General features: G+C 37.6%; 2 protein-coding genes across 3 annotated transcripts in view; one reads left to right on the top strand and one right to left on the bottom strand.

Moving 5' to 3' along the window:
• Nucleotides 1-5,670: 5,670 nt before the first annotated feature.
• Nucleotides 5,671-8,776, bottom strand: LOC125229135. Of its 2 annotated transcripts, XM_048133922.1 has the most exons (3): nucleotides 7,975-8,776; nucleotides 6,735-7,686; nucleotides 5,671-6,220 (listed from the first exon to the last, which is right to left on the bottom strand). In XM_048133922.1, the coding sequence occupies exons 1-2, from the start codon at nucleotides 8,075-8,077 to the stop codon at nucleotides 6,740-6,742; spliced, it is 1,050 nt and encodes a 349-aa protein (XP_047989879.1). In that variant the 5' UTR covers nucleotides 8,078-8,776; the 3' UTR covers nucleotides 5,671-6,220; nucleotides 6,735-6,739. The 2 variants fall into 2 exon arrangements, with proteins under 2 accessions (XP_047989879.1, XP_047989874.1); XM_048133917.1 differs by lacking the exon at nucleotides 5,671-6,220 and having other exon boundaries at nucleotides 6,614-7,686.
• Nucleotides 8,777-14,603: 5,827 nt separating this feature from the next.
• Nucleotides 14,604-16,030, top strand: part of LOC125232729 (ecdysone 20-monooxygenase) — a 48,214-nt gene continuing 46,787 nt past the window's right edge. Inside the window, exon 1 of the mRNA XM_048138491.1 lies at nucleotides 14,604-14,809. Coding sequence (XP_047994448.1) covers nucleotides 14,759-14,809 — 51 coding nt within the window. The 5' untranslated portion in view covers nucleotides 14,604-14,758. The remainder of the gene's footprint in view (nucleotides 14,810-16,030) is intronic.

The raw sequence follows: 16,030 nt of genomic DNA, 5'->3' as shown, positions 1-16,030 counted from the left end.
GTTCTCGGAACTGTCAGATGGTAAGTTATACCCTTTTCAACACAAAAACTTTTCATCTCAGCGGATATATACTCGCCCCCGTTATCGCAGTATAAATTTACCATTTTTAAATTAAATTTGGCTTCACATTTACTAACGTAGTCTTTAAATGCAGCAAATACCTCTGATTTGTACGTTATCAAATACACAACGCAGTAGTGAGTATACTGGTCAACAAAAATGACAAAATAATTTTTGTTATCTATCGTAGGAGGAGTGATTGGGCCACAAACGTCAGAATGAACAACAAATAAGGGTCTCGTAATGTGATCTTTATTTTTAGCCTGATTAAATGGCAATATTGCCTGTTTACCGTTTATACAAGCTTCACACAAATTGTCATTTGGTTCAATACATTGAATCTGATTAACGTCATCAATCATATCTTTATTTTTCAATTCCAGAAATTTATTTTTACTAATATGGCCCAAACGTTGATGCCATAAGTTATAGTCGGTATTATTAGCTTGGTATAAACGGGAATCAGGAATCACCATATTTAGCGACACGGCAAAGTCTACAACAAACTGTTCAAGCACTTACCAGTCATAACAGTTTTGCCATCTTTACATACTTGGCATCCACCATTTTCGTCGAAAATGATCCTGTAACCAGCCAGCTGCATCTTCCGCACCGACAGCAGATTGTAAGGGGCGTCAGGGCAGAGCAGCACGTTGTCTAAGAGTCCTTGCACGCCCACGTCGCTTGTCACCTTCATTGTTCCCTTTTGTGTAGCTAAAATAAATTCACCTTGCTTAGCAACTGATAATTTTGTTGGTGGGTTAAGAACTGTGAAAGTATTGAAAAGATTTGACCTGTTTATGATGTGGTCCGATGCTCCCGAGTCCAGAATAAATCTCACTTTATCTTCTTCAACATCAGCTGGATACTCGCCGGTCATAAAAGCAAAACCAGCAAAGTCGTTAGGAGTTTCTTGATTCAATTCGACTTGTTGAACTGTGCGTGTCCTGTTTGTTTCGGCCTGTTTTTCTTGAATCATTTGTTTGAAGAAATAACAATCCTTCTTGATGTGACCTTTGCGTCCACAATGATGACATTTTATAAAGTGGGTAGTTTTCCAGTTTTTATTCTTGGGTTGTTTACGACGATTATTATACTGAATTGAAGGCTTGGGTGTATCCAGTTTTCTTTTCTTGAAATTGTGGTTGTTTTGTTCGACGTGAAGTACTTTGGAGCTTGTATCTGCACTATCGTTTCTCAATTTAACCTCGTGGTCTAATAATCTCGTTTTCACAAATGCTAAAGTTATTTATCTTCAGATAACGTCTCAATTGCAGTGATTACGCCATCGTAGGCTGCCGGCAATGTTAATAATAGATGGGCAACCTTATCAGTCTCCTCTAATTTTGCTCCAGCCGCAAGTAGTTCCGTGATCAAGTCGTCGAAGGTGGTAAAATGTCGCACTAAACTTGTATCACCTTGTAATTTCAAAACTAACAGTTTCTTTCTCAGTGCTAGTTGAGTGGCGATACTTTTACGCTCATAAATGGCATCTAGATTTTGGAAAATTTCTCTGGCGGTAGAATCGTCGCGAGCAAAACCGAGGTAAGAGTCAGCTAGATATTCGACAATTATGTTTTTAGCTATCCGGTTGTTTTTAATCCAATCACTTGTATGTTGCGCGAAGTCTTCATCAATTACTTTTAAGACGTCTAGTTCACTTAACAGCGCACGAACTCGAAATTTCCAAACACTGTACTTTTCTCCGTCGAAAGGCTTAATATTCCGTTTTGTTTTTAGATTATCCATTGTGATTAATATTTTTAGAAATGCGATAATCTGGGCCCATAACCTATAGGATAGGTAGGGGTACACCAGTTTAAATTAAATACTGTTTTATAGTTTAATCACTTTTATATATTTAATGACTTTTACTATATTTATTTTAACACATATATTTTATAAATATATTTTATACTTAGGAGCTAGAACAGATCTTTCTCACTCTGCAGTCTGGATCAAAGTGAGGCATGGCGCCTGAGGAACCAATCAAGTGAACAATATGAACATGGAATGAATTAAATCAATCATTCACTTAATCAGTCTGCCTCATTCATTCATTCATTTAACACAGTAGTCAAATCAGTTACCTTTTAATTACAGGTGAGTATTATTAAGTTAATTTTTGTACAATTAATATAATCAATAATCAACAAACCCTCCTTACCCCTCCCCCCTCTGCGTCACCCCTTTACCCTCCCTTAAAGAGCCCAAAAGCGGTTTTTCTAAATTATTGACAAAACCGTTTGACGTAAATTTGAAATGTTAAAGAGAGATAAATAAAACGTAGTAGAGTAAATAATTTGTTTTTTTTGTAACCCAATCAAAATACTTGTAGATGCAAGTGCGGAAAAGAGGAAAATCGATACGAGTAGCGATAAATTAATACACGAACGAAGGGAGTGTTTTAAATCGACACGAGTTGCGAATGTCCTTTTCGCACGTGTATCGTACGACGATTTTCAGTACCTAAATCTAAGCTAAGAGTTTCGACGAGACAAGAAATGAATCATTGCTCGCACTACTGCGTTAAAAAAAAGCAACATCTGTAGGTACTGAAAAAAACTATTATTGCGCAACAGAAGAACCCAATACATTTATGAAAAACTGCGTCACAAATACTAAGTAGTAACTACCAGCATTCATAACAATATAATATACGTCGATTTTCATTAATATTACTATCAACATTAATTTCAGCGATCTGAACTTCTGTGCCATTTCTGCCTAAAAATAATGAAGGTTAGAATAATACTAACTACGTTATGTATAGGAATTTACTCTAGTATGCACTTCACAAGACATCTATTAATATCACAGTAAATACTCTATTTCATTTGATACCTACTTTTATTGTGTAAAGCAATACTACACATCTTTTTTATCAATAAGAATTAAAAATTATATATCTAATACATTAAGTAACTATAAAGTGCTTATCTATTTGTATTATCGTTCTGTACTTTTCTTAACTTTCCCACATTTCTGTAAAATGTCGAAGAGTGCTTAAATGGTCGTCGTTGTTTATTATTATTTAATTCGCTCATATTTAAATGATTCAAAGCAACCAGTCCACAACTTCACAAGACAGTTTGAGAAACCTTCGTATTTCAGATTGTCATTTGCGGATACAGTGGTTTAGGAGCAGTTCGGTAATCAGACCTACACATGTGTGTACAAATTCTGACAATGTCACTGTCAGAAACCGTTCTGACAGTGACAATGACAGCCACAAATTCGTCCACATGTTGTTACCGTTATGTGTGCATACGTCGACTAATAAAGTGTCGTTAAAAATCGTTCTGACAGTGACATTGACAACCACAGATTCGTACACATTTTGTTACCGTAACAAGTGCACACGCCGACTACATTTTGTTATTGTATCAATACGGTCGCATTGTTTGCACGACATTACCACGCGTTATGTCACATTTGACAGTTAGTTACTGATTTGAAGATTTTGCGACCGAAATGGTTGTATGGGGAGATCGGAGCCCTCCGATCAACGAACGAAACGGCACAAGCCTAGCACTGAAGCTATTAGGAATATTGATTAAAAATGTAAGTACCTTAATTTGAATTAAAGGCATGTCATAACTCATAACAAAACAGACAACTTAATCTATATTAATTCGCATAACTGAATACTCCTAATATGAATTGGCATACCGTTTATTACGCATAATGTTTAATACGCATATCATTATTTCGCATAACAGATTTCGTATAATATGAATTAATGCGCATAATGTAAATTGTTATAACGATAATGTAATTGGTATAAGTATAATAAGCATAACTTTGTTTCGTAGAATGTTTAAATGGCATACAAGAAAATTATGTTTTCACCACACTAACGGGTAACGGCTTACTTTTCTGTTCGAAAACAGATAGCAAAATTGCATTTTATCCACAAGAGTGCAAAGTAATTTCATACAAATTTTAACTTGATGTCTTAAGCTAGCTGATAGAATTTTACCTATAAATGATGATTTTGAATCATAAATATTGAAGAAATCGATGGATTTGATTTAGTTTGATGTTTTATAGTCAGTATTTTGTTCGTGTTGGGGTGGTGAAAAATTTGGTTTTCAAACTCAGTGGCAATGTTTAACGTGCCGTACGAAGGTTAATGTGCCTTGAAACCCTCGCAACGCTCAAGATTCCACTTTTTGAACTCTTCCGCTTGCTCGGGTATCAGTATCGGCACGTGCGATCAGCGAAAATCTGAACGATGAAATAATATTATATAAATAAAACATATGAAGATCTCAGAGAATCACCTTCTTTTCCATAGTCTTTGAAAAGTTAATCAGAGAGAAAGAAAGGTGTTCTTTGTCTATTTGTTTTAATAACATTAAAAAGTTATTTCTGGTTTGCTCACGATCAACCTAACACGCTCCTCCTCGCTTCGCTCGTCGTCGCACCTAACTGGACTCTGTTACATGAAATTTGTGTTACTATACTTATTATTATACATTAAATTCGCGCCTTAACACAATTATAAACGAAACGTATTATGATTTCTAAATATATGACTTCATTTTTGTATACAATATTAATACTATCCATAGTAATACATCGAACTAAGGACAATTATGCTCAGCAAGCTTATGACTTAAAATTTTATGAAAATAAAAAATATGGCAATAAAAAATATGATATAACACAGCTATGACGTAAAACAAATATGTTCAAAAATCATTCTGACTTCAAAGTTTTATGACATACAATGTTATGTAAATAATGCTCTGACAATTGAAAATATGACAATAGTTTATAGGCCACCAGAATGTAACCCATTTAAATACTATCCATTTTCAATTTCTTTAGTAAGGTACAGCGGGGCAAATCTAGACTAAAAGGCAATTGTAACTAATCCATTTTTTCCATTATTACACTATTTCCATTATGCCATTATTACATGTACCCACTGAACACGCTTACTACATAACTGGTAGACACTCTATTTTCTGAAAAACACTTATGAAAAACGAAAAAACTTAATAAGTAATGTATAAATAAAATAAAGACTCCTTAACTCAAATAATCTTTTTAATTTATGATTAGCAGATAAGTTCAAAAATGCATGTATGTTTCTTAAAAATAAACAGTTTTTTTTAATAATGCAAACATTGTAAAACATGGAAGAAATTAACCAGTTACATTTGCCCCCCACTCGAGATTTGCCCCGCTGTACATTACTTACCCCTATTTTTTTCATGCTTAATAAGTGAGACAGTATAAAATTAAACACTCAAAATCGGGCGCTCGAAATTGGAAAATCAGCCCCTGATTGATAATCGCTTTCTCCGTTAGTAAGTATGGCAATTCATTTTAGGATAATTAAAGTTATACGAAATAATAGTATGCAAATTTCAATTATGCAGATTCATTGTTATGCGAAATAAGAATTATGCATTTTTAATATTATGCTTATTCAATGTTATGAACAATTATGTTATGCCAAATCTGTTATGCGAATTCAAATTATGCGAATTAATGATAGGCGAGATAGAGGGCACCCGTGCGGTACTCGAGCTTGAAGCCGGTGTACGATTTTGTCCCTGTTGCGGTTGAGTCGGCTGGTCCCTGGTGTGCCGAAGCCAAGGATTTTGTGAAGGCCCTGGGTAGACGCTTGCGGGATAGGGGTTGCGATCCTAGATCGGGTTCGTACCTGGTACAACGTATATCGTTGGCTATACAGCGCGGCAACGCGGCTGGTATTTTGGGGACATTTGTTCCGGGTACTGACCGGGTTGGGATGTAAGGTTTTTATTTAAGAGTACTGTGTTTGCCATTTTTTTTGTGTGTGCTTGTGTTTTGACGATGCATGTTGCGGATAGTGTATGTTATGGTAATGTTTTATTTTGACGAAACCTTAGGTGGACGAACACTCTGTTATATGACGAAGCCTGCGCTGTGGATGTTAACGTATGTATTTTTTAATGATTTCTTTTGTTCAATAATTATGTGCTATTCATTTCTGCTTAAAAATATCTGTTATTATATCAGCTCTAGAGCAAACTCAAAAATAATTTTGAATTAAATGTTAGAAAAAATTTCAAATACTTAATCCTGTTCTCATCAGGAGACCTGCAGACTGCAGACCGAGGATCTCCACGGAGCACTCCCACCCTTAGCATGTTTCTGCCAGCTGGAAATAAACCAATTTATGGTTAAGAATATCTCCACGTTTCACTCCATGGAAATATCAAAAGCTCACAATGAAATCTACTTACTCAGTCTGACAGAACGCACCACACAAAATATGGAACGCCACGGCAGCACGTGGCATGCCGGGCTCCAGGCCCTTAATACGGCCGTCCGATCACTATACAAGAGGATCTCGTCACAAAAAGCCGGCTCTTTCTGAGGCAGACCAATTTATTTTGGGAACAAAATCCTGAAAGACTTGTCTTTCGAAGGGGATGGAGTAACCCTCTTTCAGCCAGGTCAAAATAACATATTTTTAAATTAAAGGAAAAATTGAAAAATTCACACCTCCTGCCGGTGTGAATTTTTCCATTTTTCCTTTAATTTAAAAATATGTAATATCGCTCGCAGACGTTTCTGCATGATAAAAAACAAATTCAGGTCAAAATAACTTCATTTGAAGTTATTTTGCACCAGCAGTCATAAAAGGACCTGATTCGTCCTGCATGGGGTACCTGGCTCATTGTTGAGTGGCAGCACGAGTCTTGGCCTGGCCCGCCGGCTTGGCTTGTGGGTTCGGAGCTGGTTTGCGAGCCGCTGTAGCTTTCCTGTGAGCTCCCCGCCCGCCCCTATTGGACTGGTACCGTGTAGGTCCTGCCCAGTTTCCCTGGAACTGGTACTGATTTCGTGGGACAGGAGTCGAGCTTGAGGAGGCTGGTGTATTCTTAACGGCAGGTACAGGTTTCTTGATTTGCAACCCCTGTTTTTCAATAGCCTTTGAGGCTTTGATTTTCTCTGCAAGCTTGCTTCCGAAAAGTAACTCGTCCCTTTCTTCATCTTGGATGACATTCAGGAAAGGTCTGGCTAGCCCTGGGGTTATCAATTTTATGCGGGTTTGGGTCTCTCCAAAATGCAGATCAGACAGGATCCGGCAACTGTCACTTAACAACTTTATTGCTGTGACTTTGTCATCGGATGCGAGTAGGATCGATAGGCTTCGATTCACAGCTGTAATTCCTAGGCCAAGCTGTTGTTGGCTGGCCTCCAACTTCTTATCCCTATTGCGAACCATCTCCGTAATAGCTGCGGAGATTTCCGGGTTTAGCTTTGGTGCCTGTAATAGGGTGCAGTTCTCTGGAATGAGGTATTCATTCTTTAATTTTTCTTTTGCCTCTGAGGGCAAGCCTTTCCGCAGTAGCGGGGGCCAAAGAGATGCCAATTTTTCGTGGATTTTGTCTCCGAATTTAGGTTTGTCATCTGTTGCTTCACCAAGTGCAGTGACGAGTTCTGGGTCCAGATCCGGTACTTCTGCAGTCTCGGGGACCGGTGCTACGTCGAGCGCGACGGGCGCAGGGGAACCGTCTCCCGGAGCAGCCTCTGGAGCCTCATCGTTGCTAGGCGCGTCCGCGCCTTGGCCATCGTCGTCCGGGATAACCAGGACTTCTTGGTCGAGGAACTCCTCGTCTTCTGTATGTAACAGAAAACAAACCAAAGGATTAGTTTAGTAAACTAATAATAAACCAGGTAAAGCCTTGGACAGCACGTGCGCGAGTGCGAATTTAACTCTTAATCTTATCTCTCGGATATAGACTAAGGTGTTATAATTGACATATTAACATGTATTCGTAATAGAATCCCATGTCTTACATGTGTAATTGCCTTCGTGTTGGCTCACGGCCAACCCCCAGGCTCGCGTCCTGTGTAAGGTACGCGTTATGGGAACGACTGTTAGTCGTTTTAGAAATATCAACTTACCCGAGTTCTCATCTGATGAAGACGATGAAAACCTTAAACCAGCATACTTTCTCAATTTTCTTTGATAATGTTCTATCTTTTCTTGCCGCTTGCGTTTGGTCATGATCGCCGCATGATCGCCGCCATATTTTTGCTTTGCGATCTAACCACGCCGACCAAGAATGAAAATTGAGGTTGTAATGTCTATGGTTTTTCTTTTTTTTGTAACGGTAAGCGGATGCGTGCGTCTGTTGTCGTGCACGAAAAAATAATGAGGATTGCTTCTAGCGACCCCACCAAGGTTGGGGGTGGAGGGGTGGTTTTTTGAGTCAATAGTAATACTTATTTTTTAAATCTCTAAAAATAAGCGTGCAATATGTTGCCAGTAGATTAAATAAACTACAATAATGTAAACTTAATTACATCGAACAATGAAGCGAGGAAATATTAATAATGCATAGTTTGTTGGAGCAAACGTTTGTAAAATTTAAAACTACTTATCTACGATGTGAATTTATTCATCAAAAATTGTATAAATAGCAAAATGTTTCTCATATAAGTGAAATGTAAATTTCTTTTTGAGAAATAAATGATTCTTTAACCCGAACTGACAAAGGGCGAGTTAATACATAGCATCTTCATAAAAGCGACGCTGTGCTTTCCAAAGGCACATAATATGAATATTATTCTTATCCACGTTTATCCAAAACCACGTTTATTCATCAAAAATTGTATGAATAGCAAAATGTTTCTCATATAAGTGAAATGTAAATTTATTTTAGTTGTACTTAGGTTAATTTTAATTGTAATTTCCGGCTTTGCTTTTATCAGCGTGCGTAGCCGAATGGCATTTCTCCGACGCCAAACGAAAACGAAACGCCGCGCCAGTTTGTCCGGCTCTGTCGCGCCAATACGCACGAGCGATAGAGATAGATATCTACTAGCGTTTCGTTTCGTGAGCGTTTCGTGAGCGTTAGTGCCATTCGGCTACGCACCCTGGACTTGAAAAAAAAACGCTGAACCCCATCTACAGGACATATGCCGATCTTGCCTTATAAATAAAAAAATGCTTATATGTTAAAATTTTTAATGTTGTTTCATTTAATGAGCAATTCCCGTTAAGGTTGTAGTTGTACATTTGGATCACGTCTCCGATTTTGATAAAAATTGGTAGGCTGATAGAGTCCATGATGCTGAGCAAGATCCACTAGGTTTCCCAAAATGTCTTATGTAGTTTGTATGAAACCTTCCTTTTTATTAACCGTCGCCTCATATCTCAAGAAGGACGGTTATCAAGTCGTCTGTATGTTTTTTTTTTTATTTTTTATGTTTGTTCCTCGATATCTCCGTCGTTCCTGGACCGATTTTGAAAATTTTTTTTTTGATTGAATGTATATACATACAGATTGGTCCCATTTTTCTCAGAACCCAGTTCTGATGATGGGATCCTGGAGAAATCGAGGGAACTCCTCAAATCTGAAAGGCATACATATGGTGATTTTTGTGTTAATAAAGGAACAGCATGCATTTAGAAATCGGTTCATCCGTGCGAGAGGCTACAATGTCACAGACAGACACACACACAAACAGACAGACACGTCAAAATTATGACACCCCGTCGTTTTTGCGTTGGGGGTTCTGAAATGACGGAGATGTGGAGATGATAAGTAGGTACTTACATAAACCTACTACATGACTACTACTGTACAGTCAAGTGTAAAAATATGGGTGCGTACAACTTATCAAAAATATGTCCCATAGCACTTTATGTCGGCGGAATAAGGTCTCGGTACATATTTTTGAGCGGATAAAATCGATACGTATTTTTGCACTTGACTGTACTATTGTATATATCTACGAGTATATAGAGATTACTAATTTTAATACCATGGAATTGATCAGTGATCACTTCGCTATTGAAATTGGAACTCCGCTCCGCTTTTCGTCAACTCTCTTACAATTCTAGTTTTCCCATTAGGTATAAAGCCTGGCGTCCACAGACATGAGGGAAGATATGAGGGAAAATTATTTAAATAAATAGGTAACACTTATACATATAATAACCACAAAATTAAAATTTTGAAAAAAACCCTAACATAGTGGACCGACTTTCATGAAACATAGAAAAGATTCTTATCCAAAAACGCAAAAACGACGGGGTGTTTTAAATCTAAATTAGTTCATCCGTTCGGGAGCTACGACACACACACACACACACCTAACTTTCGTTAAAACTAAAAATCTAAATCTAATGAGGGCCCTGAGGCATAGTGACTAAGATGCTGGCAGCATTTCCCCGCTGAACCGCAATGCTTAACCGTTAAGCGAGGAAGCTGCCAGCTCTTTTGTCGCCCGTGACATCAGACAACCGCTTTGCCAAGTCTTTGTACGAATCTGGCGCCCGAACCCCACGGGGACACCGTGGGTCTCGACACCAAAAGCAAGAAAGTTGTAATTGGCATCGAGACCTCCGTATTTCCGCCTTTTGCGTCTCAGCAACGTCCGCAGCCGCGCCCGCCTTCTTTGTAGTATCATGAAGGTGGGACGGAGCCAGTGTGTCCACACAGGTTGCGTCCTACACCAGCACTCGTCCCATCCTCCATGAGGGATTCCTTGCAAACTGTAGTAAATACCTCCACTACGTGTGAACCTTTTGTGGTGGAGTAAGGGTGATGGAGTAATTGGAGTAAGTAAGCACATACTGTGTAGAACAGTTACTAGTTAACCTATTAACTTTCGTTAATCTGACACGTTAAACCATTTTCATGTGTCCACTATGTTTAACCCCCGACGCAAAAACGAAGGGGTGTTATAAGTTTGACGTGTCTGTCTGTGTGTTTGTCTGTCTGTCTGTCTGTCTGTCTGTCTGTATGTGTGTCTGTCTGTATGTGTGTCTGTCTGTATGTGTGTCTGTCTGTGGCATCGTAGCTCCCGAACGGATGAACCGATTTAGATTTAGTTTTTTTTGTCTGAAAGCTGAGTTAATCGGGAATGTTCTTAGCCATGTTTCATGAAAATTTTAATTTTGACATGAAATCTTTGAAACCCCCTAGCCGCCTTCTGCAACAGTGAAATGAAAAATATATAACATTTTTTGACACCTACGCCACAGTATAATAAAGAGTACTATCGTACACCCGGCAACCTTACCTTCAAAACAAAATGAGTCCCAAATAAGCTCAAGCACCTAACTGCAAATTTAGTATCCTGCCAGGCAAGTAATATGGTCGCGCGAAAAATTATAAAACATCGGATCCTGCATGGACTCCCCTATTTATAATTCTAATACTTAGATACTTGGAATACGTTGTTGGTTTTATTTGCGCCACACACTACAAATTGTATAAAAGGTATGTAGGATAGCCGATAGTCGCAGGTTAATACTTAATACTTTGCTTAATACATACATAGACTAATAAGAGGTACATAAGTTAGATAGATGCTTATTATGGAATAGGTAGGTACATACTTAAGGCATATAATTAACCGGGCAACTAAAATATTAAACGGGAAGTTAAATATGTCGGGCATACAATAATATAATTTGGCTGTGTTTTAATATTGTGGCGACAAAAAAAATATATGAGCCTCAAATACTAAGTACCATTATTATTGAAAAAACGGCAGCAAATTTCAAGCGACAAAAATATTGCCGAGGAACATTAAACAATACTTTGGCGACTAAAATAATAATTGGCACCTAGTATTGTAAAGCGTAAGATTTTTAATATTTGTAGGCATATAGATGTTAGCATCTAAATAATTATACTTAGCTCATCGTTTAAAGTAGTATTTAAATGGCGGAGGCAACTAAAAAAAATTATTGGGAAGTAGGTTTTTTTAAACACATATAAAATCTGTTTTTTTATCATGCAGAAACGTCTGCGAGCGATATTACATATTGCGCAGTTGGTAAGCGCGATGGCCCCGGCAAGGCCAAAGGTCGCAGGTTCGAGTCCTGCCGTAGGTGTGAATTTTTCCATTTTTCCTTTAATTTAAAAATACATATAAAATCGTTTCTTTATGGAAACGTTGGTCTCATCGGAAGATCAGCGCTGGAAGTCACCAGCAACACGCTGAGGTGAGGCCATTTCGTGGCACTTCATTCCTTTCTGTCGTGTTGTTAATATGTGTAATTTGTCTTGCCTGTGTTCACGAATAAATGTTTATTCTATTCAAACATCGTATTTGAGACCAGTAAACCACGGGTAGTATTTAAATATTTCACATCCTATTTTCGAGCGAGTTGCAAGCGAGGGAACGCGTACCAAATCATTTTATAATAAGTACACAGCAAAAAGAAGTGTATAAGCTTCTAATGGGTCGGTAACGCGCATGTGACACCCCTTGAGTTGCAGTCGTCAATAGGTTACGTTGACCGTTTTCCATCAGGCGGATCGTATGCTTGTTTGCCAACGACGTGGTATTCAAAAAAATTACCATGACAATCGTATAGTATAATATTACAAGAGCAGAATTATTTTCTGCTAGCAGAAAAGTGGGTTAGGGTTAGGTTATTTTTTTTGTAGAATATAAGTCCTACCAAATTTGCTGTCATATTCTCAGGTACTTTGTATGAACAAAACAACGATAGCAAAAAGGAAATGAAATACAGTCCCAGAGGCACCGTTAGGTACGACGACGAGCGAAGCGAGGAGGAGTGTTAGGTATCTTGCATCCCCAACAGACATGACTCGCTATCAAAACAGAAATAGGAAGAAAATGGACAACTTTTTACCGTCTAAATATTATGCAATCAAAAATCTACGGAAGTACTCTTAATCTAGAAGATTATTTTGCTCTTTAACATTATGCCAGCATAAGATTCGATATTATAAAATCTGCGGAACGATTTATGCCAAAGCATATTATGATTAAGGTTTTCCTGCCAAAAAAAATAATCTTTCAGAATGATGTTAAGACTGCGTAAGGCCAGCCTTAGATTCGATAGAGTAAACGTCATGAAAAGTTAAATTAATTGTATAGACGAAGTTGCCTGCACCCCCAAACACCTAATTTCTTACCCATAAGTATAATATTTTGTCGACCGTTATATTTTATAAGAATCCTTTTTTTATTAAATTGACAGCTCAGGTGATGAGTGCCGATGTATAAATTTTAAATGTAGTTTTTATATTAATTTGCTATATAAATATTTTAAAAGAACTGTATATTTTATATTAATAGACAGCCGTTTTCCTATTAAACTGTATCTCTTAAATTGTTTCCAATATAATAATTCAGTTGCCAAATAAATAGTTTGTACTCGCGTCTGAATAAACCGTAGCCGTAATGACATTAAAATGCTACCTCATATTTAAATATTTTGAGGCCCCATTTTAGTCGCCAAACTATTATTTTTGATACCCATTTCTATGGTTATTCAGTCGCCCGGTTAAATACGTGCCCATACTTAATATTAATATCATTGTCTTTTATTAAGAATTTTAATGATGACGAGTCTAGACAGTGCGTTGCGTTTCCCTCGGGCGCCGTTCTTGTATTTACTTTCACCCTTGTCTGTGCAGTGCGCCACCCCACTTAGCAAGAGCGAAGGTTAAAATTCACTAATTCGTTCATACTTTTTAACCGACTTCAAAAAAGGAGGAGGTTCTCAATTCGACTGAATGTTTTTTTTTTATTTTTTTTATTTTTTTTTGTATGTATGTTATTCGATATCTCCGAGAATCGTGGACCGATTTTCAAATTTTTTTTTTTGATCGAATGAGTATAACCCCGAGATGGTCCCATTGACACCAAGTCAGGGTCTGATGATGGGATCTTGGAGAAATCGAGGGAACTCTTCAAATGTTATAGGCACATGTAATGTTTTTAATGTATTTTTCAAAGGTACACCAGTATTTACGTCTGATGGTAATAATTTTATGTGGCTGAGCTGATGATGGAAGGTCAACTCCTCAACGGTTAGGAGTTAAAGGATAATTCTTTCACTATTGTACATATATTCGGACTGATACATATAATATCACTAGGAACCACTAAAAATCAACAAATAAATTAACTTTTTAACAAAAAATAAAACCGCCTTCAAAAAAAGCGTGTTACAAAACACGGAGAAACTAAAAAGCCAAAAATAATAAACTTTCGAATTCAGATTTCTTATCGGATTGCAATCCAAATTATAAACAAATCAATTATTTTTGGAGTCGGGGCCAGCCTGCGTATGGTTGGGTGGGGCAAACAGGAAATAGCAAGGGGACGAACAGGTCTGGAACCGACTACAAAAATAATTGATTTGTTTATAATTTGGATTGCAATCAATCTGAATTCGAAGGTTTATTATTTTTGGCTTTTTAGTTTCTCCGTGTTTTGTAACACGCTTTTTTTGAAGGCGGTTTTTTAATACATTTGAATACTTGAAGTAAATGTGTTTAAATCTTAATGGCTGAAATGGGTCGAGCCTATATTCAGTATCCGCCTAGGAAGAAGGTCGGGCTAAGTGATTAATATTCACACGTTGCGTACTATTTAATTAGTATACTGGTAGAGTTGATGGTCGATATCGACGATATCCAAGATTCATAGTTATTAATTCGTGGATATAGAGCGTGAAATCAAGCGTTCAGGCAAAGCAAGAAGTAAGTATATAGAGGCACAACGTGTTGGCGGTGTGTCAGTCGCTAGCGAGGAGGCAGTGTGCGCACCAGGGCTCCGCAGCCCCGCACCGCGCACGTGAGCTTACGATAAAGGAATTCCTGTGTGATGTTAGTAAACAAAAAGAGTAGAAATAAAAACTGTGCCGTGTTGTTCCTGTCAGTCTTGCAGTGAACTCCTACTCGCCACCATGTCCCTTCCGGGAGGTTACTTTTTCTCTCAATATGTGGAAAGCTTTTGGGTAAGTGTATTTATTACTTACGTACTTACCCTATGTTTTAATCGGCTAATTGAAAAATACTATTATTTAGGTTACACAGGTTCCTACATACAACATGGGTACATGGTACTTTACGTTGACGGTAGAGCATTCTTTATACTTATAGGTACCGGCTTTCAGCGGAACATTTTCAGCATAGAGTCGTATGAAGCTAAGTTGGCAACGATGTTGATAGCCTAGTGTTAAGTAAAAGGCATTAACGTTTACCGCTTAAAATAACAGCTGCACGGTCTATGCATGATATTGAAACACTACATTGCGGTTTCATCTAATAACTACATATAATCAATCATCTTAACCATTCTTTTAAATTATAGATCAAATGAGAGCCCTTGAGCTTTTGCCCCTATTAATCTTATTATAAGTTCGTCTATAAAATTACTAACCTAGTGTTTACAGACACAATTAAAATCACGAACCTATTGTAGTGTAAAGAATATGGTATGAAGTGGAGAATATACATTATTCAGACTCTTTCTTATACGATGCATCGTGGAAACACATCCACTTGCGTGTTTTGGAATAATAATATTAAGTATTAGATAAGAAATATAAAATTTTACAATTTCGATGTAGATTTTCAGTTACAAAGATACCTTTCTCATTAGAATCCCATAAAAAAACACTTGAAGTAATTGATAATACTAGCAGATAGTTTGTGTTTTATAAAACATACACATTCGAAATAGATGCAATAGCGTAGGTATATGGGCTATGAATGAATGAACTGGTTTGCTGGCCGGGCAGAAATAAAAATGATGACTGCTTGGTATTGAAACCGTAGCAATTTTCATGTTGATTCGTACAATTAAGTAAACTCGGCTATTCAACCGTAACAGAGTGTTACGGTCGATGTGTTTACTTAAAGTTTACTACTTCCTGCGCGTGCGTTTTATTAGCTCTGACCTTTGCAAAAACTGCATACCTGATTATAAAAAGTTGGATTAGCCTATATTTAATAAGGTGAAACATGTTCGTGTCTTAATGGAATAGAGACAGGGTTAAGTTGAATGGTTTAGATACAGTGAGGGCAAATGCCGAGTGAATTGTTATATAATTATGTAGTCCACGCCGGGAGTACCTACTGGCACAGTACTGGTTTGCCGTGGAGTAATCGCTCGGGCCTCGGCGCCAGTGCTGCTAAGCTCTGCTGGCTTGCTGGGCATTGCTCAACGCATCTCA

Source organism: Leguminivora glycinivorella, chromosome 1, assembly GCF_023078275.1.
Source record: "Leguminivora glycinivorella isolate SPB_JAAS2020 chromosome 1, LegGlyc_1.1, whole genome shotgun sequence".
In the NCBI taxonomy this organism is placed as follows: domain Eukaryota; kingdom Metazoa; phylum Arthropoda; class Insecta; order Lepidoptera; family Tortricidae; genus Leguminivora; species Leguminivora glycinivorella.
Note: the sequence above shows the minus strand (reverse complement) of the source record. Positions and strands in the feature narration are given on the sequence as shown.

Bases quoted from the DNA above. Each gene is read 5' to 3' on its own strand.
- LOC125229135 (XM_048133922.1), bottom strand. From the start codon at position 8,077: ATGACCAAACGCAAGCGGCAAGAAAAGATAGAACATTATCAAAGAAAA. The intron at 7,687-7,974 runs GTAAGTTGATAT...TGTTACATACAG, and splicing joins TTCATCAGATGAGAACTCGG to AAGACGAGGAGTTCCTCGAC.